The sequence below is a fragment of the Oncorhynchus keta genome, unplaced genomic scaffold (assembly GCF_023373465.1).
Source record: "Oncorhynchus keta strain PuntledgeMale-10-30-2019 unplaced genomic scaffold, Oket_V2 Un_contig_18996_pilon_pilon, whole genome shotgun sequence".
In the NCBI taxonomy this organism is placed as follows: domain Eukaryota; kingdom Metazoa; phylum Chordata; class Actinopteri; order Salmoniformes; family Salmonidae; genus Oncorhynchus; species Oncorhynchus keta.
This window is the reverse complement of record NW_026281229.1, coordinates 123,599-151,017: the sequence shown is the minus strand read 5'-3', so window position 1 is coordinate 151,017 and position 27,419 is coordinate 123,599. Positions and strand designations below refer to the sequence as shown.

The 27,419-nt window shown below is 41.8% G+C and overlaps 1 protein-coding gene across 39 annotated transcripts in view; it reads left to right on the top strand.

Annotated features, from left to right (window-relative positions):
- LOC118370532 (zinc finger protein OZF-like) overlaps window positions 1–27,419 on the top strand; it is a 126,940-nt gene that overhangs the window by 8,689 nt on the left and 90,832 nt on the right. For 28 of the 39 annotated variants that reach the window (XR_008105976.1, XR_008105977.1, XR_008105975.1 and 25 more), the window contains exon 3: window positions 1,843–2,091. The exons of 1 other annotated variant lie outside the window; for it this stretch is intronic. Coding sequence is in view for 25 of the 38 variants with exons in the window: in XM_052504305.1 (XP_052360265.1) it covers window positions 1,843–2,091 (249 nt within the window). In the remaining 13 variants the exon portion in view is untranslated. Of the gene's footprint in view, window positions 1–1,842; window positions 2,092–10,143; window positions 10,228–19,634; window positions 19,890–23,449; window positions 23,534–27,419 lie in introns of all 39 variants that reach the window. 10 more of the 39 variants (XR_008105971.1, XR_008105969.1, XR_008105970.1 and 7 more) reach the window with 3 other exon arrangements.

The window sequence follows — 27,419 nt, the reverse complement described above, 5'->3', positions numbered from 1 at the left end:
TGATTATTCAGGGTTCAGCTCACGCTGTCAGTCACGCTGGTCTCAATGGTTTATTCAGATTATGGTCTCAATGGTTGATTATTCAGGGTTCAGCTCACGCTGTCAGTCACGCTGGTCTCAATGGTTGATTATTCAGGGTTCAGCTCACGCTGTCAGTCACGCTGGTCTCAATGGTTGATTATTCAGGGTTCAGCTCACGCTGTCAGTCACGCTGGTCTCAATGGTTGATTATTCAGGGTTCAGCTCACGCTGTCAGTCACGCTGGTCTCAATGGTTGATTATTCAGGGTTCAGCTCACGCTGTCAGTCACGCTGGTCTCAATGGTTGATTATTCAGGGTTCAGCTCACGCTGTCAGTCACGCTGGTCTCAATGGTTGATTATTCAGGGTTCAGCTCACGCTGTCAGTCACGCTGGTCTCAATGGTTGATTATTCAGGGTTCAGCTCACGCTGTCAGTCACGCTGTCGGTCACGCTGTCGGTCACGCTGTCGGTCACGCTGTCGGTCACGCTGTCGGTCACGCTGTCGGTCACGCTGTCGGTCACGCTGTCGGTCACGCTGTCGGTCACGCTGGTCTCAATGGTTGATTATTCAGGGTTCAGCTCCCGACCATTTTAAATGCCAGTAGCAACCCGGCAATGTACTGGTCTAATAGTTTTAACCATTACCCGACGTCCGGCTTACGTCTGCGTGCTTGGTCTAATGTACATTTAGTTAACGAGTGCTTTTATGCACTCACAAAAGGGGGTGTTCCATGACGCCGAAATAACGCCTGTGCTCTCGCGGGTGTGGTCACTGACTGGGTAGAACTTTCATATGAAAAACTATTCTCATTTAGAAGGCTAACATCACATTTCATCTCCTCACAAATAGTTGAATATTTAATCATATAAGTCTCCCCAACATTTAGATGTGAATCTAATAACTGGGAAATGTACACTTTCAGAGATACAGTTATGTTGTTCTACTGTCCTTAGTGACATGACAAATGAGCAATGCATTTAACAGGATTGCTCTTTAAGTACCCACAGGACCATTCCAAATGATTGTATTACAGAAACATTGTTTCATTATCCAGTCTGTTGATGTTGGGAGTTTGAGGGAGGACTCCCTTTGTTCCACAGAGGTTCTCTCCCTCATTATTGCATGACAAGGAAGAGAGAGTTTCTGTAAGGTATTTACGACCGTCATCAAACTGGCCAACTTCACCCCATTCCCCCCTTCCTCTCTGGTGGGAGGGGGGTTCTCTCTGATTGTCACCCAGAAGGGAAAATCATGACACATTTAACTGCATCCATCTATTCTGCCAACAATGTCTTACTGTACGTCGTGGTCCTTCTGTAGCTCAGTTGGTAGAGCATGGCGCTTGTAACGCCAGGGTAGTGGGTTTGATTCCCGGGACCACCCATACGTAGAATGTATGCACACATGACTGTAAGTCGCTTTGGATAAAAGCGTCTGCTAAATGGCATATATATATATATCATGGAATGTTCAGTCAAATGGACCTGTTTTTAAAACGTCTTAGGAAGTGGGTTTTGTTGCATAAACTGTGATTTAAAAAAAAATATTTTTGACTGATATAGTGATTGTCTGTTTGTTTCATATCTGCAAAGTAGTGAACACGCTGTCAGTTCCACTTTAAGTGCACTTTACATTGTGTAATTTACAGTTTGCACTTGTTTAATGTGAACAAATGTTTTGTTATCAATGTTCAGTTACCTGATCTATTGTAATGAGATACTTGAACAAGAAAAAAGAAAAAAGAAAATTTTGAGAAGAAAGAAAGTGCCTGAACTGTCAAGACAATAATTTTTGTGTCTGTTTCTCTTTATTACTACAGGCCGACTCAGATCAAGTCTGAGGCCAGTAACATCAACAGTGAGGACAAACCCAGCCTGCCTCTCTCCTTCCACACTGAGTCCAAACCTTCAGTCACTGGGTCCTGATTGTGAATATCGAGACCAGTTTGTACAGCAGGATCCAGAGATGACATCAGTGAAGCTGGAAGACTGCAGTCAAACACTGGAGCTGAATGTCAACATTAAAGATGAAGAAGAGGAGGAGAAGATTGGGACATCTGTTTCTCATGGTAAGAGCAGGTTCTATCTAACTAAGTTTGTTGTTCATTCCAACTTCCCACTGTGTATGAAAAGTTGCTGTAGAACTGTTTCATGATGAACTGTTTCAATGAGAAGATAAATGTTATTTTATGCTACTGAGACTTGCATGGTTTGACACCAGCATTGGTTTTATTCACTGGGCTGTCTGGAGTGATCAGAGAGGAGACTAAAGAAGTGAAGTAGACAAACTGCCAGTGTTTTAAAGTTCTATGAAATGAGTCTGTAGTTACTAACCCCTTGTGATAGTGAGTGGAGGATGATATGAAATGAGTCTGTAGTTACTAACCCTTGTGATAGTGAGTGGAGGATGATATGAAATGAGTGTGTAGTTACTAACCCTTGTGATAGTGAGTGGAGGATGATATGAAATGAGTCTGTGTAGTTACTAACCCTTGTGATAGTGAGTGGAGAATGATATGAAATGAGTCTGTGTAGTTACTAACCCTTGTGATAGTGAGTGGAGAGCATGGCGCTATGTAACGCCAGGTTAAATTCGAGTCTGGGACCACCCATGTAGAATGATAGTGAGTGGAGGATGATATGAAATGAGTCTGTGTAGTTACTAACCCTTGTGATAGTGAGTGGAGGATGATATGAAATGAGTCTGTGTAGTTACTAACCCTTGTGATAGTGAGTGGAGGATGATATGAAATGAGTCTGTGTAGTTACTAACCCTTGTGATAGTGAGTGGATGATATGAAATGAGTCTGTGTAGTTACTAACCCTTGTGATAGTGAGTGGAGGATGATATGAAATGAGTCTGTGTAGTTACTAACCCTTGTGATAGTGAGTGGAGAATGATATGAAATGAGTCTGTGTAGTTACTAACCCTTGTGATAGTGAGTGGAGGATGATATGGTTCATTATTTTAGAGTAGTTTTATTCCCCCTTTGTATTGTACAGTATAGAGCCTTCAGAAAGTATTCATACCCCTTGACTTATTCCACATTTTGTTACGTTACATCCCAAATTCAAAATGGATTAAATTGATATTTATTCTGAGCCATCTGCACACACAATACCCCGTAATGACAGGCAAAACATGTTTTTGAAATGTAAAAAATTTAAATACAGAAATATCTCATTTACGTAAGTATTCACACCCCTGGGTCAATACTTTATAGAAGCACCATTGGCAGTGATTACAGCTTTGAGTCTTTCTGGGTAAATCTCTAAGAGCTTAGCACACCTGGATGATACAATATTTGCACATTTATTATTTTTTAAATTCTTAAAGCTCTCTTAAGTTGGTTGATCATTGCTAGACAGACATTTTCAAGTCTTGCCATAGATTTTCAAGCCGATTTAAGTCAAAACTGTGACTAGGCCACTCTGGAACATTCAATGTTGTCTTGGTAAGCAACTCCAGTGTATATTTCGCCTTATGTTTTAGGTTATTGGTTATCGTCCTGCTGAAATGTGAATTTGTCTTCCAGTGTCTGTTGGAAAGCAGACTGAACCAGGTTTTCCTCTAGGAGTTTTCCAGTGCTTAGCTCTATTTAGTTTAATTTTATATCCCCAAATTAACATCCAAGTCCTTGCCGGTGACAAGCATACCCATAACATGATGCAGCTACCACCATGCGAAGAGTGAAGAGTGGTACTCCCCCGTGATGTGTAGTGTTGGATTGGCCTCTTCTCCGGGAACTGAGTTGGGAAGGACGCCTGTATCTTTGGAGTAACTGGGTGTATTGATACATCATCGAAAGTGAAATGCTCAAAGGGATATTCAATGTCTTTTATTAAAACATTTACCCTTCTACCAATAGGTGCCCTTCTTTGTGAGACATTAGAAAAACTCCCTGGTCGTTTTGGTTGAATCTATGTTTGAAATATACTGCTTGACTGAGGAACCTTACAGACAATTGTATGTGTGGGTTACAGAGATGAGGTAGTGTGGTGGAATATTCTATTCAAGTGAGAGACTTGGTAATTTCTTCAAACAATCATCTCTTTTAATATTGATTAATTATTGCAATAATGACACCCGTCTTGACTGTTGAGCTGAGCAGCCGAACTGATAATGATAAAACCGAGACCTTATATAGGACTTAAAAATGCTAAGTCAGGCTGGTTCCAACTCCCATAATCAACCTTGGTTATTTACACAGGATGGTGTTTTACCCCCAACCTGGCTCATCTTCCAGATGCCAGGAAGATGAGACATTGTTCTAAACTCTTCCAGGCTATCTCGGGTCACACACACCACATATCGTGCCCTTCTTTGTGAGGCTTTAGGTAATTATCACCAAGTCATTGTCAGCCCAAGCTATCTAGCAAAAACCCATTTCCTTGACCCTACGCCCAGACTAACTGCAGGAAGCTCGACTGGAAACCATCTCTTTAACAGTTGCCAGCCCAAGCTTCAAAAAGACTCATCTCAGTTAACTCAGAAAGGGAGAGAGAGAGAGTCCTAAGAACCTTACTCAGACCATCCCATTCTCACCACATCCCTCTCTGACATCATCACTCTGCGCCATGAGGATTTATTTAATAAAACTACCATTTGGTGCTTAAATGTAACAATCTTGTAATCCTGCTACCACAGTAGTCATTCAAAATGAATGTTAAACACTATTATTGCCCACAGAGTAGTGAGTCCACACTGCTTATGTGACATTTTAGGCCGCAACAAAGGCTGGTGTTATGGGGTACTCCACTGGTGTTATGGGGGACTCCACTGGCGTTATGGGGGACTCCACTGGTGTTATGGGGGACTCCACTGGTGTTATGGGGTACTATACTGACGTTATGGGGTACTCCACTGGTGTTATGGGGTACTATACTGGCGTTATGGGGTACTATACTGGTGTTATGGGGTACTCCACTGGCGTTATGGGGTACTATACTGGCGTTATGGGGTACTATACTGGTGTTATGGGGTACTATACTGGTGTTATGGGGTACTCCACTGGTGTTATGGGGTACTATACTGGTGTTATGGGGTACTATACTGGTGTTATGGGGTACTATACTGGTGTTATGGGGTACTATACTGGTGTTATGGGGTACTATACTGGTGTTATGGGGTACTATACTGGTGTTATGGGGTACTATACTGGTGTTATGGGGTACTATACTGGTGTTATGGGGTACTCCACTGGTGTTATGGGGTACTATACTGGTGTTATGGGGTACTATACTGGTGTTATGGGGTACTATACTGGTGTTATGGGGTACTATACTGGTGTTATGGGGTACTATACTGGTGTTATGGGGGTACTATACTGGTGTTATGGGGTACTATACTGGTGTTATGGGGTACTCCACTGGTGTTATGGGGTACTATACTGGTGTTATGGGGTACTCCACTGGTGTTTATGGGGTACTCCACTGGTGTTTATGGGGTACTCCACTGACGTTATGGGGTACTCCACTGGTGTTATGGGGTACTCCACTGGTGTTTATGGGGTACTCCACTGGTGTTATGGGGTACTATACTGACATAATGGGGTACTCCACTGGCGTTATGGGGTACTATACTGGCGTTATGGGGTACTATACTGGCGTTATGGGGTACTATACTGGTGTTATGGGGGACTATACTGACATAATGGGGTACTCCACTGGCGTTATGGGGTACTATACTGGTGTTATGGGGGACTCCACTGGCGTTATGGGGGACTCCACTGGTGTTATGGGGGACTCCACTGGCGTTACGGGGGTACTCCACCGACGTTATGGGGGTACTCCACCGACGTTATGGGGGTACTCCACTGGCGTTATGGGGTACTCCACTGATGTTATGGGGGTACTCCACTGGCGTTATGGGGTACTCCACTGGCGTTATGGGGGTACTCCACTGGTGTTATGGGGTACTCCACTGGCGTTATGGGGTACTCCACTGGCGTTATGGGGTACTCCACTGGCGTTATGGGGGTACTCCACTGATGTTATGGGGGTACTCCACTGGCGTTATGGGGGTACTCCACTGGCGTTATGGGGGTACTCCACTGGCGTTATGGGGTACTCCACTGGCGTTATGGGGGTACTCCACTGGCGTTATGGGGGTACTCCACTGATGTTATGGGGGTACTCCACTGGTGTTATGGGGGTACTCCACTGGCGTTATGGGGGTACTCCACTGATGTTATGGGGGTACTCCACTGGTGTTATGGGGGTACTCCACTGGCGTTATGGGGGTACTCCACTGATGTTATGGGGGTACTCCACTGGCGTTATGGGGTACTCCACTGGTGTTATGGGGTACTCCACTGGTGTTATGGGGGTACTCCACTGGCGTTATGGGGTACTCCACTGGCGTTATGGGGGTACTCCACTGATGTTATGGGGGTACTCCACCGACGTTATGGGGGTACTCCACTGGCGTTATGGGGGTACTCCACTGGCGTTATGGGGTACTCCACTGATGTTATGGGGGTACTCCACTGGCGTTATGGGGTACTCCACTGGCGTTATGGGGTACTCCACTGATGTTATGGGGTACTATACTGGTGTTATGGGGTGTTACGAATCCCTTTTGGCCCGACGGTCTAGGGGGGATGGTAATGAGACCCGTAACATAACTCATGCAAATTATTATTGTGACAAAGTAAAAGTGTGAACGAAATAACCACGACAACAGAAATCTACCGTCAAACTCTAGGTTTATTTATACACACGGTAATGGGGGGGAGCAGGAAAAGGGGCTGAGCTGGACCCAAGGAAAGAAACAATAAGTATACAAAAACACACCCCTAAGCTAGACTAGCCTACTTTAACAACAGCTAACTAACTAACCAAAAATACAGTGGGTGGTCCGCCCAGTTCTAACTAGTGTATTTAACAAAGTTCACCTACGGGTAGTGTATGCCCATGGGCGACTTGTCTTGGTTTCCCCCTTTTCCCACCAGCAACAAACCAACACCATAACCAAAAACGATACTCACAGGTGATGACAAAGTGCTATGGAGGTGCTTTAAACAAAAGAGAGGTTTAAGACACAAAGCGAGAGTGAAACACAGAGACCTACAGACATGGCATTTACAGAGAGATTGAGCTGAGCTCGAGATTGAGCTGAGCCGAGCTTTAGAACAAACAAATGATGGGGTTTTTAAACCATGGGGAAGGAACTGTGATAGGTCAGGAAATAGGAGGAGGTGTGTCTTCTGATTGATGATTGATTGGGGAGTGATGATTTTCACCTGTGAGGGGAGAAGGAGAGAAAAGAAACACACACACAGGATACACACAGACACAGGATAACTGTATCCGTAACATGGGGTACTATACTGACGTTATGGGGTACTATACTGGTGTTATGGGGTACTATACTGGTGTTATGGGGTACTATACTGGTGTTATGGGGTACTATACTGGTGTTATGGGGTACTATACTGGTGTTATGGGGTACTATACTGGTGTTATGGGGTACTCCACTGATGTTATGGGGTACTATACTGGTGTTATGGGGTACTATACTGGTGTTATGGGGTATTCCACTGGTGTTATGGAGTACTATACTGGTGTTATGGGGTACTATACTGGTGTTATGGGGTACTATACTGGTGTTATGGGGTACTATACTGGTGTTATGGGGTACTCCACTGGTGTTATGGAGTACAATACTGACGTTATGGGTTACTATACTGGTGTTATGGGGTACTCCACTGGTGTTATGGAGTACAATACTGACGTTATGGGGTGCTATACTGGTGTTATGGGGTACTATACTGGTGTTATGGGGTACTATACTGGTGTTATGGGGTACTATACTGGTGTTATGGGGTACTATACTGACGTTATGGGGTACTATACTGACGTTATGGGGTACTATACTGGTGTTATGGGGTACTATACTGGTGTTATGGGGTACTCCACTGATGTTATGGGGTACTCCACTGATGTTATGGGGTACTATACTGACGTTATGGGGTACTATACTGACGTTATGGGGTACTATACTGACGTTATGGGGTACTATACTGGTGTTATGGGGTACTATACTGGTGTTATGGGGTACTCCACTGATGTTATGGGGTACTCCACTGATGTTATGGGGTACTCCACTGGTGTTATGGGGTACTATACTGACGTTATGGGGTACTATACTGACGTTATGGGGTACTATACTGGTGTTATGGGGTACTATACTGGTGTTATGGGGTACTATACTGGTGTTATGGGGTACTCCACTGGTGTTATGGGGTACTCCACTGGTGTTATGGGGTACTCCACTGGTGTTATGGGGTACTATACTGACGTTATGGGGTATTCCACTGGTGTTATGGGGTACTATACTGACGTTATGGGGTACTATACTGACGTTATGGGGTACTATACTGACGTTATGGGGTACTATACTGGTGTTATGGGGTACTCCACTGGTGTTATGGAGTACAATACTGACGTTATGGGGTACTATACTGACGTTATGGGGTACTATACTGGTGTTATGGGGTACTCCACTGGCGTTATGGGGTACTCCACTGGTGTTATGGGGTACTCCACTGGTGTTATGGGGTACTATACTGGTGTTATGGGGTACTATCCACTGGTGTTATGGGGTACTATACTGACGTTATGGGGTACTATACTGACGTTATGGGGTACTATACTGACGTTATGGGGTACTATACTGGTGTTATGGGGTACTCCACTGGTGTTATGGAGTACAATACTGACGTTATGGGGTACTATACTGACGTTATGGGGTACTATACTGACGTTATGGGGTACTATACTGACGTTATGGGGTATTCCACTGGTGTTATGGGGTACTATACTGGTGTTATGGGGTACTATACTGACGTTATGAGGTATTCCACTGGTGTTATGGAGTACAATACTGACGTTATGAGGTATTCCACTGGTGTTATGGAGTACTATACTGGTGTTATGGGGTACTATACTGACGTTATGGGGTACTATACTGGTGTTATGGGGTACTCCACTGGTGTTATGGGGTACTATACTGACGTTATGGGGTACTATACTGACGTTATGGGGTACTATACTGACGTTATGGGGTACTCCACTGACGTTATGGGGGTACTCCACTGACGTTATGGGGTACTCCACTGACGTTATGGGGTACTCCACTGGTGTTATGGGGTACTCCACTGGCGTTATGGGGTACTCCACTGGTGTTATGGGGTACTATACTGGTGTTATGGGGTACTATACTGGCGTTATGGGGTACTATACTGGCGTTATGGGGTACTATACTGGCGTTATGGGGTACTATACTGGTGTTATGGGGTACTCCACTGGTGTTATGGGGTACTATACTGGTGTTATGGGGTACTATACTGGCGTTATGGGGTACTCCACTGGCGTTATGGGGTACTCCACTGGCGTTATGGGGTACTCCACTGGCGTTATGGGGTACTCCACTGGTGTTATGGGGTACTCCACTGGCGTTATGGGGTACTCCACTGGTGTTATGGGGTACTCCACTGGTGTTATGGGGTACTCCACTGGTGTTATGGGGTACTCCACTGGCGTTATGGGGTACTCCACTGGCGTTATGGGGTACTCCACTGGCGTTATGGGGGACTCCACTGATGTTATGGGGTACTCCACTGGCGTTATGGGGGTACTCCACTGGCGTTATGGGGTACTCCACTGGCGTTATGGGGTACTCCACTGGCGTTATGGGGTACTCCACTGGCGTTATGGGGTAGTCCACTGGCGTTATGGGGTACTATACTGGCGATATGGGGTACTCCACTGGCGATATGGGGTAAGGACTACACACTTTTCGGGCCTACCACTTTCTGTCCTGATCGGTCCACCAACTGGTGGTTTAGAATCTACAGATGTGGTATTCATATTCAGATGCTACATAGTCGTAGTAGAATTCATGTTGGTACAACGATATCCAATATCTCGTCATGTATCCATGTGTGTGGTATTGTGTGTAGGCCAATGACATACATCCTCAAATGTAATCCTTTTAAAATTCAGGCTGAAACACAACAAAATGTAGAAAAAGTCAAGGGGTGTGAATACTTTCTGAACACACATATGAAGTCGTATGTATGTCTCACTGACTGGTTCTTCTGATGATGTTCACACAGGAGACCACGTTGAGACATTCTCTACATCCAGAGAGCAACAGCAGGAAGATCACAGAGCTAAGAGGTCTCACCACTGCCCACATTGTGAGGAGATTTTCCCATTTCTATCAAAGCTAAAAATACACCTAAAAATACACACAGGAGAGAATCCGTATTCCTGCACTAACTGTGGAAAGAGATTCACAACATCACAATCTCTGACAGTTCATCAGAGAGTGCACACTGGAGAGAAGCCTTACTCTTGCTCTGTGTGTGGGAAGAGGTTCTCTCAACAGATCCACTTACAAACACACCAACATGTACATACAGGAGTGAAGCCACACTCCTGCTCTGAGTGTGGGAAGAGGTTCTCTCAACAGTTCCACTTACAAATACACCAACATGTACATACAGGAGTGAAGCCATACTCCTGCTCTGACTGTGGGAAAACTTTCTCCCGATTGGATACCTTAAAAACACATGAACGTATCCATACAGGAAATAATCCGTATTCCTGTACTGACTGTGGGAAGACTTTCTCCCGATTGGATACCTTAAAAATACATGAACGTATCCATACAGGAGAGAATCCCTATTCCTGTACTGACTGCGGGAAGAGCTTCACAACGTCAGGGACACTGATAATTCATCAGAGAGTGCACACTGGAGAGAAACCTTTCTCCTGCTCTGGCTGTGAGAAGAAGTTCTCTCAACATATCCACTTACAAAAACACAAACGTCTACATACAGGAGAGAAGCCTTACTGCTGCTCTGACTGTGGGAAGAGTTTCTCTCAACAGAACCACTTCAGATCTCACCAGCGAATACATACAGGAGAGAAGCCGTACTGCTGCTCTGAATGTGGAAAGAGTTTCATCCGACTGGAAATATTAAAATGCCACCAGCGAATACATACAGGAGAGAAGCCTTACTGCTGCTCTGACTGTGGGAAGAGTTTCTCACAACTGGGCAACTTAAAAACACACCAACTTATACATAAAGGAGAGAAGCCTTACTCCTGCTCTGACTGTGGTAAGTGCTTCACAACATCAACTGATGTAAAAGTTCATAAAAGAGCACACACAGGAGAGAAGCCTTACCACTGCTCTGACTGTGGTAAGAGTTTTGCCAGATTGTATACCTTAAAAACACATCAATGTATACATAAAGGGGTGAAGCCTAATCAGTTCTCTCAGACCAACTAAGATTAAAGTCATTGCATCACTTAATTCTCAAGAAAGCATAGCACACTATTGTAATCCTATTGTTTCTCATTGTGAGAGAACTGTGCCGAAAAAAGGGAGCGTTCTAGAATGTTAGCCTCTCTTTACTTTACTGATCAGTATGCACCTGGTCAGTTTTGATGTGTTTTGTTAGCTTCTACTTTACATATATTGAGAGGACTTTGGATTTGCCCTTAGGGTTGAATATCCTCTGTGAGGTTGGTTGACTGGGTGGTACTGCTTTCCTCTGCATTTTTCTGTGAGGTTAAGAGATACAACATGTATCAGATAGAGATGGTGTGATGATCAGTTTTCTGTGGGAATGAGTTAGTAGACAACATGTATCAGATAGAGATGGTGTGATGATCAGTTCTGTGGGAATGAGTTAGCAGACAACATGTATCAGATAGAGATGGTGTGATGATCAGTTTTCACCATTATTTTGGGGGGATTGTTTTAGCTATTAAAGGACTATTTGTTTAATTATATACAGTTTATGAAACAACTACATATGTTTTATTACATTGTATTTAAAAACTAGATTAGTTATTTTTATCATTAATGATGGATATGTTTAGGTTACTCTATTGAAGCCAACTTCATTGACATGCCAATAAAAAGTCAATGAAATTGTAAATTAATGTGTACTGGTCAAACTTTTCTTTTATAGTTAGTTCTTTTATATTAGATCTGACAGTATGAATGGTTCTTATGGTTGTATTCAGTTCTTCATATTAGATCAGACAGTATGAATGTTTCTTATGGTTGTATTCAGTTCTTCATATTAGATCTGACAGTATGAATGGTTCTTATGGTTGTATTCAGTTCTTCATATTAGATCTGACAGTATGAATGGTTCTTATGGTTGTATTCAGTTCTTCATATTAGATCTGACAGTATGAATGGTTCTTATGGTTGTATTCAGTTCTTCATATTAGATCTGACAGTATGAATGGTTCTTATGGGCTGAGTGCCTGGAGTGTTTTGGTATGACTACAGATAGGAGTTCTCTCTGATCCGGTGATCTCAACAGGATTGAACCACATGTCTCTATCACACTCCAGCCCAGAAGGTGGCAGCGATGCACAGTTAATGTTGGTTTGCACACTACAATTAAAGACCATAGAAGAAGACTGCATACTTAGTGACCTCACCACCTCCCCATGCAGGAAAACAATTTATGTGCATTCAGTGACTGCACACAATTAAACTTTAGTTTAGTTGTTAGTACTTTTAATTTAACACCGATGTCAGATTTTGGTTTGTCTCTAGTGATGGGGAATCAAAGCTTCCTGAATCATTGAGGTGTTCCAGCCAATTGTGTCAAATAGATTCATTATTCAAGTCTTTGATCAACACAGTGTACGCTAGTGGCACCTGCTGGTTAAAATAATTTAGACCAGCCTAATTCTAAAGGACGATGTCCCCACACCCTGTAGTGCAGGGCTGTCCAACCCTCTTCCTGGAGATCTACTGTCCTGTAGGTGTTCAGTCCAACCCTCTTCCTGGAGATCTACTGTCCTGTAGGTGTTCAGTCAGACCCTCTTCCTGGAGATCTACTGTCCTGTAGGTGTTCAGTCAGACCCTCTTCCTGGAGATCTACTGTCCTGTAGGTTTTCAGTTCCGACCCTCTTCCTGGAGATCTACTGTCCTGTAGGTATTCAGTCCCACCCTCTTCCTGGAGATCTACTGTCCTGTGGGTTTTCAGTCCCACCCTCTTCCTGGAGATCTACTGTCCTGTGGGTTTTTAGTCCCACCCTCTTCCTGGAGATCTACTGTCCTGTAGGTGTTCACTCCGACCCTCGTCCTGGAGATCTACTGTCCTGTAGGTGTTCACTCCGACCCTCTTCCTGAAGATCTACTGTCCTGTAGCGCGTGCGCACCGTAGTCTTTTTCCCTTCAAGCAAACCAATGAGGTGGTTGTTTGAAGAAACAAAGTTTCGGACGTCATTGATCACGTCCTTCTGATAAAGTGATATAGGCATCGGCACACTTCTTCCAAGTACACTGCTTAGCGATTACGACGCATGCCTCAGTGCTCTGGCATTAAACGTAATATCACTAATTGTCACCTAAATGCAGTGTTGATTTTAGCATGTAAATCTTGGTGGGGAAAACTCCCCCAAAATGTTTTTGATGCATGCCTGCAATGCCACTGCACAATACACATCAATTGCACTATAACGTTGCCCACAAACTGTTAGGGCCTCTACATAAAGCTGTCCCAACATCAGAGCTGTTATTTTTAAAGGTTGAATAAATAGTATTTACATTAGTTTGTAAGATGATCTTCACTTCTGACTATATACTTTATCACAAAAGTAATATTGAATTGTGTTTAATAATAACATTTGAAGGAGATGTATCTGCTGCTTGGATAGTTCTATATGTGCCACTGGCTTAGTCCTATTCTTTAACTTGGATTATTGGTTGAGATGGAGACGTGAATCGAACATGTCAATTATTGAGGATCCCTCAATCAATGTTCCCTATAATTGTTTTGGGCATTGAGCAAATGTCAGGTCTGCTGAGCAAAAACATTAATGTTGTCAAAATTCTGTGCAACTTCCTGTACCTGCTTTAAGTTACAGTTCTAACAGTGGCCAAGTAGGCTTCTGTGGCTATTTAATCATAATGTAGGCCTACCAGAGTGGCATACCATCAAAAACAATGGAGAAGAATGCATCCCATAATTTTTTAACATGGAAATAGCTGTTCTATCATTCAGCCTACAGTAGCAGCAAATGTGTGGTGTTCAATGTAGGCCTACATTCCATGAGACCTTAAAATAAAAACATGCAGGTCTTGACATTTAACCTGTTTATCCACATGTCCTTCAGACAAGGAGGTGACTAAACATGTGTTGTTTGATGCAAGAAATCACTTTAGAAAACAAAGTGCGTTATTATTCCCATATCATTATCATAAAGAATAGGATTAATTATGCTACCCTCTGCCTATTGGCTACTTGGCTTATTCAAGACCTTCTCAAAATACAACAGTGCCCCTTTTAAGAGGTTTTTAAAAAATAAGCTTTTTACCTTACTAGCTTTTCAAAGATGGCTAGAAATGCAGACATTTTGTGCTCTTGTAGGAAGCAACCAGTCCCCCATTGTTGACTAGAAATGATCTATAACTGGGATAATAACTCACTAACTACCAAAGCTTATGAACAAAGGTGCACATGTGGCTACATGCAGCTCTCGCTTTGATCTCAAAACAAGCACATCTACTTGTGACCACTCATACTGTAAACACAGTCCAGTTCAAAGTGAATGGCAGATCCATATATGACAATGGGCTATTTGCATTTAGGGCTACAGCAGCTCTGATTGGTTATGGCGCAACGGTCTGTGAAGAGTAATGACCTGCATATTGTCTGTCAATGCAATAGAATCCTACTCCAATGCGTTCTGTCTTCAAGAACATTTATTACACAGTTTGTCATACTAAAAGTCTTTGCATAGTTTGTTTTGATTGGGTCTGTTACATTGAAATGGCTAATATTGCGTTGATTCAAGCACAATTCCCACAGTAGAGTGAAGCGTTGATAGTGTCAACTAAAGGGGGGAAAACTCTGGGAAGTTGAGTGAAGTTCAATCTTGTGCTTCTCTGCGCTGGATGACATTTCTTCTGCAGGGCTGCCTGAGGGGAGCTGAGTGCCCGAGCAGTCGCACAGATTAGAGGGAACATTGTACTGTTCAAACAGGTGCCATTAATACAGGTAACGAGTGGAGGACAGAGGAGCCACTTAAAGAAGAAGTTACAGGTCTGTGAGAGCCAGAAATCTTGCTTGTTTGTTGGTGACCAAAGACTTATTTTCCACCATAATTTGCAAATAAATTCATAAAAAATCCTACAATGTGATTTTCTGGATTTTTTCCCCTCATTTTGTCTTTCATAGTTGAAGTGTACCTATGATGAAAATTACAGGCCTCTCTCATCTTTTTAAGAGGGAGAACTTGCACAATTGGTGGCTGACTAAATACTTTTTTGCCCCACTGTATTTGATACAATTCCAACCATTACCACCTACCTGGCCTCCCCAATTAAGGTGCCACCAACCTCCTGAGTTTGGTATCGATATCTGTTAAAAAAAATCCTACTGTTGATTGATATATATTTTCCATATTGTTGCCTGTCAGACTACATTAAGACAATGGAGTCTGACAGTTGACTGGATGGTACTGCTTCCCTCTGCAGTTTTCTGTGGGAATGAGCTGGTAGACACAACATTTATCAGATAGAGATGATGTGATGATCAGTTTTCACCACAAGTTTGGGATCATTTTTTACAACTAAATTACTATTTCTTCAATGATAAACAGCTATGAAACGACTTCATGTATTTATTAAATTGTCTTTTAAAAACTAGATTAGTTATTTTAGTCATTGATAATAAATGTGTTTGGAAAACCACATTCAAGCCAAATAAATTGATTTGCCAATGAAAAATCAAGTTTGTATATGAATTTATTCTGAATTAACTCTTCTCTTTTGTGTAATTGAATTACAAAAAAAGTGTTTCAAGTGACATATTTAGGCTTTTTCTGAAGCTGAACAAGACAGGAAGTTGAAATGAGCACCACAAAGCTAAATCTGACCTATTCTCTAACATGTTATGTCAGCATAAGCAGCTGTGAGACCTGCTAGAGTACTGGAACTTTATTGATCTACTGAATCATTGTAGTTATGGGGGTAACTTTACAGTAAATATAATGCTTTGTTTAATTCATGGAATTCAAAATAATATATTTATCTACTTAATACATGTCACGACAACAGTACACATTGGGGCAAGCGAATTTGCTAGTCACCAATATTATCTAAATCAAATCAGTGATGACTGTTTAACAGTCTTATGGCCTGGAGATAGAAGCGGTTTCATTTTCTCTGTCCCAGCTTTTATGCTCCTGTACCGTCTCCGCCTGATGGTAGCAGAGTGTCTCTGGTGGCTGAGGTTCTTGATGATCTTCTTGGCCTTCCACAGAGATCATCTACAATACATATGTAATGAGTTGAAAAACTTAGACACTAAAACAGACAACACTTTAGTTTTTTAAAACAAGGTTTATTTGTCGAGATAATCAATCTCACTTTTATATTCTACATGGTTTAGTAGTAGTTAGTCCATCAGTCCAATAATGTCGCTGTTGCACTGTGGTAGTGGGGGGACAGGAAGTTCCGGTAGGTGCCCACCATTCTTCGGAATAAAGAAAACGTCAGAACTGTGTTGTCAGTTTATCGTTATTACTACAGGTATGTAATAGCACGTTTAAACTGTCTAATGTCGAAATAACGTCATAACGTGTTAGATAACACATCCTTCAAGGTAGGATCACGTTTGGGAAAGGTTTTGTCTTGTTTTTCTGTGAAGAACGTGATGAAAACTATTTTACAAGCACACACGTTTTCATTTGTGAGGCTTTCGTATATAGCTCAGTGTGTTTCGCCTGGGGATTTCAGTACGAAACGTTTTGGATAGTTGCAGATAGAAATCCTCTGAATAAAACTGACATGATTCCTTAGAATCAGAGGCAAGTTTGTTCTACATAATACATGTATATCTGATCGTGGCCAACGTCTCCGTCTCCCTGCTTGTCCCTACGTATGTGAAGATAGCCACAATAGTGGAATTTGCGTTTCGACCTCAAAATAAAAGTCCCAAATGAAAGTGATGAACGGATAGAAAATAGTGGAATCATACCATATTTGGACTAGAAACGCTAAACATGGATGGAATGTTACTTCATTAAAAATGAATTACAATAATTCATTAAATTGAGAATAAACAGGAAAAACGGTTGAAATCCCACTGTGGATGTAATAGACGCATAATTGCATATATACATTCTTTATTATTATATATATTCTGGGTCCCGTGGTCTGTATTGACCCGCTCTGGATCTGGACCGTGGTCCGTATTGACCCGCTCTGGATCTGGACCGTGGTCCGTATTGACCCGCTCTGGATCTGGACCGTGGTCCGTATTGACCCACTCTGGATCTGGACCGTGGTCCGTATTGACCCGCTCTGGATCCGGACCGTGGTCCGTATTGACCCGCTCTGGATCTGGACCGTGGTCCGTATTGACCCACTCTGGATCTGGACCGTGATCGGTATTGACCCGCTCTGGATCTGGACCGTGATCGGTATTGACCCAGTCTGGATCTGGACCGTGGTCCGTATTGACTCAGTCTGGATCTGGACCGTGATCGGTATTGACCCAGTCTGGATCTGGACCGTGGTCCGTATTGACCCAGTCTGGATCTGGACCGTGGTCCGTATTGACCCGCTCTGGATCCGGACCGTGGTCCGTATTGACCCAGTCTGGATCCGGACTGAGGTCCACCTGTTGAGTATGGAGGGTCTTTTGTTTGTGTTGGACATTCATATTGCACTCTACAGTCTTACCTATGGATTGTTCAGCCTACTCAGTGACACCCACAGAACACAACTATGTAGAGTTTACACAAATATTAGCATCTCAGCTCTATTGCAGGACTCTGAAACCACTGTTGTATGGGAGTGTGCTCTTTTTTTCTCATTGTAATATTTTATCAAAATAGTTTAACCTGCTTTTTTGTTGTTGCAATAAACACTGATCTGGTTTTCAAGTCTGTAAATGAAAATGCCCTTTTTTGTTACAAATTGACTAACTAATTGTGGCAGGTATTAGGCTATAGAACATAAACACAGGTCTCATCATCAATCTCTTAAGGCTATGTGCTAGTGATTAGCCAGCTAATCTTTATATTTCAAGTTCAGCCAACATGGATCTATCTGCTAGCTAACAAGGTTTAACAGTTGAATTGTTATGAACACACCCTTCTTTCTGTCTCCAACTGTTTGAAAAGCTTGTTAGCCTGTCCACTTTGTTCAGATGTTAAAATCAAGTGGCCAACCTTATTTCTCAGAATGAGAACGAGTTGCCAATACTTTATAAAATTGTGTTTTTATGCTTATTACACATTTATAAAACACAGACTGGACATCTGGTATGATGGTCTTTAACTAAAATACTGCTAGCGGTACCAATGACACATGAGACCAACTGAACATTCATTTTCCAGAATCAATATTCATTGATACTCTGGTTTTAGTAGTGTAACTTTGCTCTCAATCTGTGTAGTTGAGACATAAAAAGGGTTTTGATAGAAAAGGTAACTTCTCCTCTATTACAGTAAAATAATGTCTCAATGTGTTTTGGTGTCAATATGAACCGTTCTTTTGGACCAAACCACAAATAGCTTGTTGAAACCGCTTGACAGAGGGGCAGCGTACAGCGTCTTCCGGGTTTGGCTGTCATTGTAAATAATAATTTGTTCTTAACCGACTTACCTAGTTAAATAAAGGTTAAATAAAATTTTAAAAAAATAGGAAGATGTGGTCTCGCAACTTTCCTGGCGTGAAAGGTAGGGGCTTGGTGTGTTTGGATATCCTAGAGGAAGAGGCGAAGCGAGAGAATTCACTCTCACAAAAAGTCTGTCCAAAATAAGGCCAATGCTTTTCTATGGGCTTGCTTTGTACCTATGCTTGTCCCCTCCCTTCCCGTCTTTGGGACACCGACTCCCATTGTCAGGGCGGAGACGTGCATCTCCTCATTATATACAGATCTCTGGTGTAAATGGGAAGGTGCACACGGCACAGAGACCCGACGGAGACGAGACCAAAAATACAACATGACAACAAGCCGACATAAACGCTCATAAAAATGAAAAATAACAAATCCTTGCGATACAGGCATATGGAATATAGCGCAAAAACAAATTCATATTCATTCGATATGTTTACTCCAGTACTGTAGGTGGCGCTAACTCAGTAGCGTCAACGGACTTCAGTTCAGGCAAAGTGGCTGATTGAGAGACAGCATTTCAAGGTCGCTCTACTGTTTTGAAGCTGAATGTGTAGTAGAATTTCAACACATTCAGTTTATATTTTTATCTATAATTGTTACTATGGTGTGAAATCCTGTTGATTTTGTAGTGAAATAATACAGTGAAGACAAGGTTTTTCAGGAAAATAGTACATAGTGCTGCCTGAAACATACTGCAACCTTGTACTAAATGGTTTTTTGAGTCATTTATGTGAATTTAGGAAATCTACTATAGATTAAGTGAACTTAGGTTGTGTAAATGTGTGCACTTGTGTCTAATGTGAATGAATGTTTTGTTGTGAATACTGTTGAAATGAGATAATTGAACAAGAAAAAATATATATTTTTAGAGAATAAAGTGCCAGAACTGTCAACACAATAACTTTTGTGTCCGTTTCTCTTTATTACTACAGACCGACCAAGGTCAAGTCTGATTCCGGTAACATCAACAGTGAGGACAAACCCAGCCTGCCTCTCTCCTTCCACACTGAGTCCAAACCTACAGTCACTGGGTCCTGATTGTGACAGTGGAGCCCAGTTTGCACTGCAGGATCCAGAGATGGCATCAGTGAAGCTGGAGGACTGCAGTCAAACACTGGAGCTGAATGTCAACATTAAAGATGAAGAAGAGGAGGAGAAGATTGGGACATCTGTTTCTCATGATAAAGGCAGGTTCTATCTTACTAAGTTATGACCCAGTCTTTTGCTATTGTAAATTCTGTAATTCTGCCATCACATCCCTGAAGAACACCAGACTGTACAAAGCTTGTGTTCTTTCCAACACCAGTATTGTCAGCATTTATTTAATTCACTGGGTTATCTGGAGTCTGCAAGCGTGGACTAAAGAAGTGAAGTAGACAAAGTTCAATTAAATGAGTCTGTGTAGTTACTAACCCTTGTGATAGTGAGTGGAGGATGATATGAAATGAGTCTGTGTAGTTTATAACCCTTGTGATAGTGAGTGGAGGATGATATGAAATGAGTCTGTAGTTACTAACCCTTGTGATAGTGAGTGGAGGATGATATGAAATGAGTCTGTAGTTACTAACCCTTGTGATAGTGAGTGGAGGATGATATGAAATGAGTCTGTGTAGTTAATAACCCTTGTGATAGTGAGTGGAGGATGATATGAAATGAGTCTGTAGTTACTAACCCTTGTGATAGTGAGTGGAGGATGATATGAAATGAGTCTGTAGTTAATAACCCTTGTGATAGTGAGTGATGATGGAGGATGATATGAAATGAGTCTGTAGTTTCTAACCCTTGTGATAGTGAGTGGAGGATGATATGAAATGAGTCTGTGTAGTTTCTAACCCTTGTGATAGTGAGTGGAGGATGATATGAAATGAGTCTGTGTAGTTTCTAACCCCTTGTGATAGTGAGTGGAGGATGATATGAAATGAGTCTGTGTAGTTACTAACCCTTGTGATAGTGAGTGGAGGATGATATGATGAGTCTGAGTTACTATGAGTGATGAAATGAGTCTGTAGTTACTAACCCTTGTGATAGTGAGTGGAGGATGATATGAAATGAGTCTGTAAACCCTTGTGATAGTGAGTGGAGGATGAGTGAAATGAGTCTGTGAGTTTCTAACCCTTGATATGAAATGAGTCTGTGTAGTTTCTAACCCTTGTGATAGTGAGTGGAGGATGATATGAAATGAGTCTGTGTAGTTTCTAACCCTTGTGTGATAGTGAGTGGAGGATGATAGGATGAAATGAGTCTGTGTAGTTTCTAACCCTTGATGATAGTGAGTGGAGGATGATGGAGGATGAAATGAGTCTGTGTAGTTACTAACCCTTGTGATAGTGAGTGGAGGATGATATGAAATGAGTCTGTGTAAACCCTGAGTGAGTGGAGGATGATATGAAATGAGTCTGTAGTTACTAACCCTTGTGATAGTGAGTGGAGGATGATATGAAATGAGTCTAACCCTTGTGATAGTGAGTGGAGGATGATATGAAATGAGTCTGTGTAGTTACTAACCCTTGTGATAGTGAGTGGAGGATGATATGAAATGAGTCTGTGTAGTTACTAACCCTTGTGATAGTGAGTGGAGGATGATATGGCTCATAATTTTCACTCCTTTTTGCAATCAGCTGTTGTCCACTTTTAGAATAGTTGTATTCCCCTTTTGTATTGTACAGTATAGAGCCTTCAGAAAGTATTCATACCCCTTGACTTATTCCACATTTTATGTTACAGCCTAAATTCAAAATGGATGAAATTTAATATATTTAATATCCCATAATGACATACATAATGTATTTAGAAATGTTAGCAAATGTATACAAATTGAAGTGCAGAAATATCTCATTTACATAAGTATTCACACCCCTGAGTTAATACTTTGTAGAAACACCTTTGGCAGCGATCACAGCTGTGAGTCTTTCTGGGTAAATCTCTAAGAATTTTGCACACCTGGATGGTACAATGTTGTACAAATTCTTTAAACTCTGTCAAGTTGGTTGTTGATCATGGCGAGACATCGATTTTCATGTCTTGCCATAGATTTGGCAATAAATGCAATAAAATGCAAATTAATGACTTACAAATCATACAATGTGATTTTCTGGATTTTTGTTTTAGATTCCATCTCTCACAGTTGAAGTGTACCTATGATAAAAATGACAGACCTCTCTACATGCTTTGTAAGTAGGAAAACCTGCAAAATCGGCAGTGTTTCAAATACTTGTTCTCCCCACTGTATAACACTTTCTGGCCAACTGGTGGTTTAGTTCCATCTGTCCTCCAACTGGTGGTTTAGTTCCATCTGTCCTCCAACTGGTGGTTTAGTTCCATCTGTCCTCCAACTGTTGGTTTAGTTCCATCTGTCCTCCAACTGGTGGTTTAGTTCCATCTGTCCTCCAACTGTTGGTTTAGTTCCATCTGTCCTCCAACTGGTGGTTTAGTTCCATCTGTCCTCCAACTGGTGGTTTAGTTCCATCTGTCCTCCAACTGTTGGTTTAGTTCCATCTGTCCTCCAACTGGTGGTTTAGTTCCATCTGTCCTCCAACTGGTGGTTTAGTTCCATCTGTCCTCCAACTGGTGGTTTAGTTCCATCTGTCCTCCAACTGGTGGTTTAGTTCCATCTGTCCTCCAACTGGTGGTTTAGTTCCATCTGTCCTCCAACTGGTGGTTTAGTTCCATCTGTCCTCCAACTGGTGGTTTAGTTCCATCTGTCCTCCAACTGGTGGTTTAGTTCCATCTGTCCTCCAACTGGTGGTTTAGTTCCATCTGTCCTCCAACTGGTGGTTTAGTTCCATCTGTCCTCCAACTGGTGGTTTAGTTCCATCTGTCCTCCAACTGGTGGTTTAGTTCCATCTGTCCTCCAACTGGTGGTTTAGTTCCATCTGTCCTCCAACTGGTGGTTTAGTTCCATCTGTCCTCCAACTGGTGGTTTAGTTCCATCTGTCCTCCAACTGGTGGTTTAGTTCCATCTGTCCTCCAACTGGTGGTTTAGTTCCATCTGTCCTCCAACTGGTGGTTTAGTTCCATCTGTCCTCCAACTGGTGGTTTAGTTCCATCTGTCCTCCAACTGGTGGTTTAGTTCCATCTGTCCTCCAACTGGTGGTTTAGTTTGTTGGTTTAGTTCCATCTGTCCATCTGTCCTCCAACTGGTGGTTTAGTTCCATCTGTCCTCCAACTGGTGGTTTAGTTCCATCTGTCCTCCAACTGGTGGTTTAGTTCCATCTGTCCTCCAACTGGTGGTTTAGTTCCATCTGTCCTCCAACTGTTGGTTTAGTTCCATCTGTCCTCCAACTGTTGGTTTAGTTCCATCTGTCCTCCAACTGTTGGTTTAGTTCCATCTGTCCTCCAACTGGTGGTTTAGTTCCATCTGTCCTCCAACTGTTGGTTTAGTTCCATCTGTCCTCCAACTGTTGGTTTAGTTCCATCTGTCCTCCAACTGGTGGTTTAGTTCCATCTGTCCTCCAACTGTTGGTTTAGAATCTACAGATGTGGTATTCACATTTCGATGGTAAATAGTCGTAGTAGAATTCATGTTGATACAACCATATCTAATATCTAGTCATGTATCCATGCCCTTACATGTGTGTGGTAATGTGTGTAGGCCAATGATACAATCTCAATTTAATCCATTTTAAATTCAGGCTGAAACACAACAAAATGTAGAAAAGGTCAAGGGATGTGAATACTTTCTGAACACACTGTATATGAAGTCGTATGTATGTCTCACTGACTGGTTCTTCTGATGTTGTTCACACAGGAGACCACGTTGAGACATTCTCTACATCCAGAGAGCAACAGCAGGAAGATCACAGAGCTAAGAGGTTTCACCACTGCCCACATTGTGAGGAGATTTTCCCAATTCTATCAAAGCTAAAAATACACCTAAAAATGCAAAGAGGAGAGAATCTGTATTCCTGCACTGACTGTGAGAAGAGCTTCACAACATCAAGGGCTCTGACAGTTCATCAGAGAGAGCACACTGGAGAAAAGTCTTACTCCTGCACTGACTGTGGGAAATGCTTCAATAGATCATCTAAATTAACCATTCATCAGAGAGTGCACACAGGAGAGAAGCCTTACTCCTGCTCCGATTGTGGATCGAGTTTCTCCCAATATGGCCACTTAAAATCACACCAACGTATACACACCGGAGAGAAGCCATACTTCTGCGCTGACTGTGGGAATAGCTTCACAACATCGAGGGCTCTGACAATTCATCAGAGAGTGCACACTGGAGAGAAGCCTTATTTCTGCTCTGATTGTGGAAAGAGTTTCTCCCGATTGGACACCTTAAAAAATCACCAATTAATACATCAAGGACAGAAGCCGTACTCCTGCTCTGACTGTGGGAAATGCTTCATTAAATCAGCTAAATTAACCATTCATCAGAGAGTGCACACTGGAGAGAAGCCTTACACCTGCTCTGACTGTGGAGAGAGTTTCTCCCGATTGGATGCCTTAAAAAGTCACCAACTAATACATGAAGGACAGAAACCTTACGTCTGCTCTGACTGTGGGAAGAGTTTCTCTCAACTGGGAAACTTAAAAACCCACCAACGCATACACTCAGGAGAGAAGCCCTTCTCCTGTTCTGACTGTGGGAAGGGATTCTCAGTATCGGGCAACCTAAAAACCCACCAACGTATACATAAAGGAGAGAAGCCATTCTCCTGCACTGATTGTGGGAAGAGTTTCTCCATGTCAGGCAACTTAAAAACCCACCTACGTATCCATAAAGGAGAGAAGCCTCACTCCTGTTCTGACTGTGGGAAATGCTTCAAAACATCAGCAGAGGTAAATGTTCATTGGAGAACACACACAGGAGAGAAGCCTTACCACTGTGACTGTGGGAAAAGTTTCTCCAGGTTGAATACCTTAAAAACCCACCAACGTATACACACAGGCGAAAAGCCATTCTCCTGCTCTGTCTGTGGGAAGAGTTTCTCTGTATCATGCAACCTAAAAACTCACCAACGTATACACACAGGAGAGAAGCCTTACTCCTGCTCTGACTGTGGGAAGAGTTTCTCCATATCGGGCAACCTAAAAACCCACCATTGTATTCATAAAGGAGAGAAGCCTTACTCCTGCTCTGCTCGTGGTAAATGCTGAGGTAAACGTTCATTGCAGAACACACAGGAGAGAAGCCTTACCACTGTGACTGTGGACAAGAGTTTCTCCAGATTGTTTACCTTATAAAACACACCAACATAAAGGAGAGAAGCATCATCAGTTCTCTCAGACCAGCGGAGAGTAAAGTCACTCCATCACTTAATTCTCATCTCATAAAGGAAGTAGTAACAGTTCATTTGATCAAAAGAGGAAAGCGTAGCACACTGTTGTTTCTCATTGTGCAGTGGAAGAGGAGCGTTTTCTACAACGTTAGCCTCTACTTTACCGATCAGTGTGTTTTGTTAGCTTCTACTGTAGAGATATTGAGATCCCCATGGATTTGCCCTTAGGGTTGAATACCCTCTGAGGTGTCTCTCATTGAAACAATAAAGTCTGAGGGTTGACTGGCTGGTACTGCTTTCATCTAAACTGTTGTGTGGTAAGGTGCTAGTAAACACAACATGTATCAGCTAGAGATGGTGATGGTCAGTGTTCTGTGGGAATGACTTAGTAGATACAACATGTATCAGATAGAGATGGTGTGATGATCAGTGTTTTGTGGGAATGAGTTGGTAGATACATGTTGTGATCAGAATAGAGATGTATCAGATCACATGATCAGTTTTCAATGAGCCAGACAATTTGGCTAGAGATTATGATTGTTCTGTGGTACTAAACAACATGTATAGATAGGCTACTGAAGTTTTCGTAGATACATGTTTAATGAGATCACACATCATCAGTTTGCAGGATACTAAAACGACTTGTTTAATGATACACAGGCTACTAAACGACTGTTTAATGATACACAGGCTACTAAACGACTACATGTTTAATGATACACAGGCTACTAAATGACGACATGTTTAATGATACACAGGCTACTAAACGACTACATGTTTAATGATACACAGGCTACTAAACGACTACATGTTTAATGATACACAGGCTACTAAACGACTACATGTTTAATGATACACAGGCTACTAAACGACTACATGTTTAATGATACACAGGCTACTAAACGACATGTTTAATGATACACAGGCTACTAAACGACGACATGTTTAATGATACACAGGCTACTAAATGACGACATGTTTAATGATACACAGGCTACTAAACAACGACATGTTTAATGATACACAGGCTACTAAACGACTACATGTTTAATGATACACAGGCTACTAAATGACGACATGTTTAATGATACACAGGCTACTAAACGACTACATGTTTAATGATACACAGGCTACTAAACGACTGTTTAATGATACACAGGCTACTAAACGACATGTTTAATGATACACAGGCTACTAAACGACTACATGTTTAATGATACACAGGCTACTAAACGACTACATGTTTAATGATACACAGGCTACTAAACAACTACATGTTTAATGATACACAGGCTACTAAACTACATGTTTAATGATACACAGGCTACTAAACGAACATGTTTAATGATACTGCCACAGGCTACTAAACGATACATGACTAGTTTAATGATACACAGGCTGCCAGTGTTTTGTACGGACATAATGATACACAGGCTACTAAACGACATGTTTAATGATACACAGGCTACTAAACGACTACATGTTTAATGATACACAGGCTACTAAACCTGTGTTTAATGATACACAGGCTACTAAACGAGATGTTTAATGATACACAGGCTACTAAACGATACATGTTTAATGATACACAGGCTACTAAAGACATGTTTAATGATACACAGGCTACTAAACATATCAAAACATGTTTAATGATACACAGGCTACTAAACAAAGTACATGTTTAATGATACACAGGCTACTAAACGACATGTTTAATGATACACAGGCTACTAAAACATGTTTAATGATACACAGGCTACTAAACATGCTTTATAAAAATAATAAACAGGCTACTAAACGACTACATTTTAATGATACACAACCTGGCTACTAAACCATGCAGAAAATCAGATTGTTTTCAATGATACACAGGCTACTAAACTACCCACATGTTTAATGATACACAGGCTACTAAACGACTACATGTTTAATGATACACAGGCTACTAAACAACGACATGTTTAATGATACACAGGCTACTAAACAACGACATGTTTAATGATACACAGGCTACTAAACGACGACATGTTTAATGATACACAGGCTACTAAACGACTGACATGTTTAATGATACACAGGCTACTAAACGGCACATGTTTAATGATACACAGGCTACTAAACGGGACGGTGAAGAAGGCACATGTTTAATGATACACAGGCTACTAAACGACATGTTTAATGATACACAGGCTACTAAACGACGACATGTTTAATGATACACAGGCTACTAAACGACGACATGTTTAATGATACACAGGCTACTAAACGACTACATGTTTAATGATACACAGGCTACTAAACGACTACATGTTTAATGATACACAGGCTACTAAACGACGACATGTTTAATGATACACAGGCTACTAAACGACGACATGTTTAATGATACACAGGCTACTAAACGACGACATGTTTAATGATACACAGGCTACTAAACAACGACATGTTTAATGATACACAGGCTACTAAACGACTACATGTTTAATGATACAC